Source organism: Carlito syrichta, unplaced genomic scaffold (assembly GCF_000164805.1).
Source record: "Carlito syrichta isolate Samal-C Ts95f unplaced genomic scaffold, Tarsius_syrichta-2.0.1 Scaffold131215, whole genome shotgun sequence".
NCBI lineage: Eukaryota > Metazoa > Chordata > Mammalia > Primates > Tarsiidae > Carlito > Carlito syrichta.
The window spans coordinates 17,942-21,129 of record NW_007075311.1 but is presented as its reverse complement, the minus strand read 5'-3'; the positions used below and the strand labels follow the sequence as shown (position 1 = coordinate 21,129).

The 3,188-nt window shown below is 53.5% G+C and overlaps 1 protein-coding gene across 1 annotated transcript in view; it reads right to left on the bottom strand.

Moving 5' to 3' along the window:
* The window catches only part of NECTIN2 (nectin cell adhesion molecule 2), a gene marked incomplete at its 5' end in the record, with an annotated part of 27,463 nt that extends 25,133 nt beyond the window's left edge, over positions 1–2,330 (bottom strand). Inside the window, one exon of the mRNA XM_008049274.2 lies at positions 1,953–2,330. Coding sequence (XP_008047465.1) covers positions 1,953–2,330 — 378 coding nt within the window. The remainder of the gene's footprint in view (positions 1–1,952) is intronic.
* Between the last annotated feature and the right edge of the window lie 858 nt (positions 2,331–3,188).

The window sequence follows — 3,188 nt, the reverse complement described above, 5'->3', positions numbered from 1 at the left end:
ACTCCAGTCTGGGTGACAGAGTGAGACTCCAACTCAAAAAAAAATAATAATAATAATTAAAAAATTAGCCAGGTGTGGTGGCACATGACTGAAGTTCTAGCTACTTGGGAGGATGAAGCAGGAGGATCGCCTGGGCCTAGTAGGTCAAGGCTGTGGTGAGCTGTGATCATGCCACTGCACGCCAGCCTAGGTAACAGAGGGAGATACTGACTCAAAAAAACCCAAACTATATAGCCAGGCATGGTGGTGTGTGTCTATAGCTCCAGCTGTTTGGAAGGCTGAGGCAGGAGGATCGCCTGAACCCAGCAGGTTGAGGCTGCGGTGGCTGAGAACGTACCATTGCACTCCAGTCTGGGCAACAGAGTGAGACTCCAACTCAAATATATATTTATTTATTATAGTAGACATGAGGTCTCACTCTATTGCCCAGATGGCCTCGAACTCCTGTCCTCAAGTGCTCTGACTGCCTTGGCCTCCCAAAGTGCCTGGATTACAGGCGTGAGCCATCACGCCCGGTCCCGGAGTCTTTTCTGATTGTTTCTCCCTCAATCCATGGACAAGCCCAGTGCCTACTGTCTCCTAAACACATCTTTACCTGGCCCACTGCCCTTCACCCTCGTTCTCCTCCCCCTCCAGCCAGTGCCACCTCTAGCCCGAATCCCTGCTTCCTGCAACCTGTCCTTTCTTCATGGCTCCCCTGACAATAATCTCTTTGTCATTCCAACCATCTGACCGGGTCTCTCTTGTGGTCTGACACTTCCCACGGCACCTAATGGTATGGAGGATGAAGTCCAGCTTCCTCACCTCCACCTGTGAGGCGCAAGCAATCTGGCCCTGCAGAAGGTCCCTCGAGCCCTGGCCTAGCCCTGCCGGCCTCTTCTCCATTCCTGGAACCTGCCAAGCTTGCACCCATGTCCCAGCTTTTGCATGTGTAGACACCCCTCTGCTGCGCCCGCGGGCAGCTTTCTCTCATGTCAGGACTTGGCTTAGACGCTGTCCCTGACCATTCTGTCCCAGTTAGGCTGCTGTCCCAATTAGGCCCTACCTCTTTTTTATTTTAAGTCAGGGTCTCCCTCTGTCGCCCAGGCTGGAGTGCAGTGGCACAATCACAGCTCACTGCAGCCTCGACCTCCCGGGCTCAGACGATCCTCCTGCCTCAGCCTCCTGAGTAGCTGGGGCTACTCTGCAGACGTCACCATGCCCAGCTAAATATTTTGATTTTTGTAGAGTCGATGTCTAGCTATGCTGCTCAGGCTGCCCTCGAACCCCAGGCCTCAAGCAATCCTCCCACCTCAGTCGCCCAAAGTGCTGGGATTATAGGTGTGAGCCACCGTGCACAACTGTCCCCTACTTCTAAATGGTTCAGTTTTTCTCTGTGGTCTCCCAGCTTCCACCCTTCCCCCCTCTCCACAGGCAACAGGAGCCACACCTCTGTACTATTCAGAGCCCCCAGGGCAAAAGCCAAAGGCTTCCTGCGGTCCACTGGGCTGTCCCTAATCTCCTCCTTCTGCCCCCCCCATGTCTCCAGCCACACAGACTTCCTTCCTTCTTCAAGTATTCCAGGCACACCCTGTCCCAGAGCCTTTGAACTGGCCATTCCCTCTGCCTGGAACTCTCTTAACAGCCAATTCCAGGATTTTTTTGTTCAAATATGGCCTGACTTCCTTAGCTAAAATTGTAACCTGATCCCTTCAACTCCCACTGTACCCACAGCTGCCCCGCTGCCTTATTTTACCTATAGAACGGGGCCCAGCACATCAGTGAGGCTCAACGTGTATTTGCTGAGAGTGTCTTGTCGCCCATGGAGTCCCCGACACAAAAACACGTGGCCCACGGGATGCGCTTAATTAACATTTGCCAACTGACCCAAGACCGTGGAAAAGGCCGACCTCACAGCCGAGGCGCAGATAGATGGAGTGGCAGGGGGGATGCCCTCACCCCACCCGGCTCACCTATGGCTCTCAGCCAGGTCACCCCCCGGATGGAGCCCTTGGGGAAGGTGGCAAACTCGCAGGAGTAGTTTCCCTCGTCCTCTACGGTCAGCCCCTGGATGGCCAGCGTGGCGTCCCGCAGCTCTGTCTCTGTGCCCTGTCCGGAGGTGACAAATGACAGCCGTTCGCTGCCGGGCTGTGAGCTGGGGTAGCTGGGGCCCAACTTGGGGTGGAGGGCCGCCACGTTCTGGTTGCTCTCGGGGTCGTCCAGGCGCTGCCAGGTCACCAGCGAGACGAGCACTTTGTGGGTAGACGGTAGCAGGTGGCATGGCAGCTCTACGGTGGCCCCCAGCTGGCCGCGCACCTCGGGTGGCACTTGGACTCGCACATCCTGGGCTCCTGGACAGAGAGGAAAGAGAGGTCAGGTGGTGGAGGGACCCAGAGACCGCCAGGCTGGGCAGGGTCGTCATGGAGGGGGCCCCAGAAAAGACATTTTGGTGAACACTAGGAGAATCTTAGTACGGACTAGATAACGTATTATTCTGGAATTGATTGTTAATATTCTTAGGTGTGAGGCCAGGCGCAGTGGCTCACGTCTGTAATTCTAACACTCTGAGAGGCCGAGGTGGGAGGACTGCTTGAGTCCAGGAGTTTGAGACCAGCCTGGGCAACATAGCAAGAACCCATCTCTTAGAAAAAAAGAAAAGATAAAAAATTCTTAGGTGTGATAATTAAACTGTGGTTATGCATGCTTTTTCCTAGGAGATACAGAGTTGAAATGTCACATCTGCAACGTACTGCCAAATGGTTCAGGAAAAAAAACAAAACAGAAATGTTACCCACTGTCAAGTCTAGGTGGGGAGGAGGAGGGAGGCTCCGGGTCATTCTTCCTACCTATATTGTATGTTTAAAATGTGTCATGATAAGATTGTTTGGAGAAAAAATAGAAACCTCTGAAAATAAATGGATAGAAAAATATGTAAGGAGGCCGGGCTCAGTGGCTCAGTTTGTAATCCCAGCACTTTGGGAGAACGAGATGAGTGAATTACCTGAGCCCACAAGTTCGAGACCAGCCCGGGCATCTTGGCAAGACCTGTCTCTACAATAAATAAAAAAAATTAGCTGGGCATGGTAGCCTGTAGTTCCAGCTACTTGGAAGGCTGAGACGGAACGATCGCCGGAGCCCAGCAGGTCAAGGCTGTGGTGGCTGGGAGCGGCCACTGCACTCCAGTCTGGGCGACAGAATGAGACTCCAAC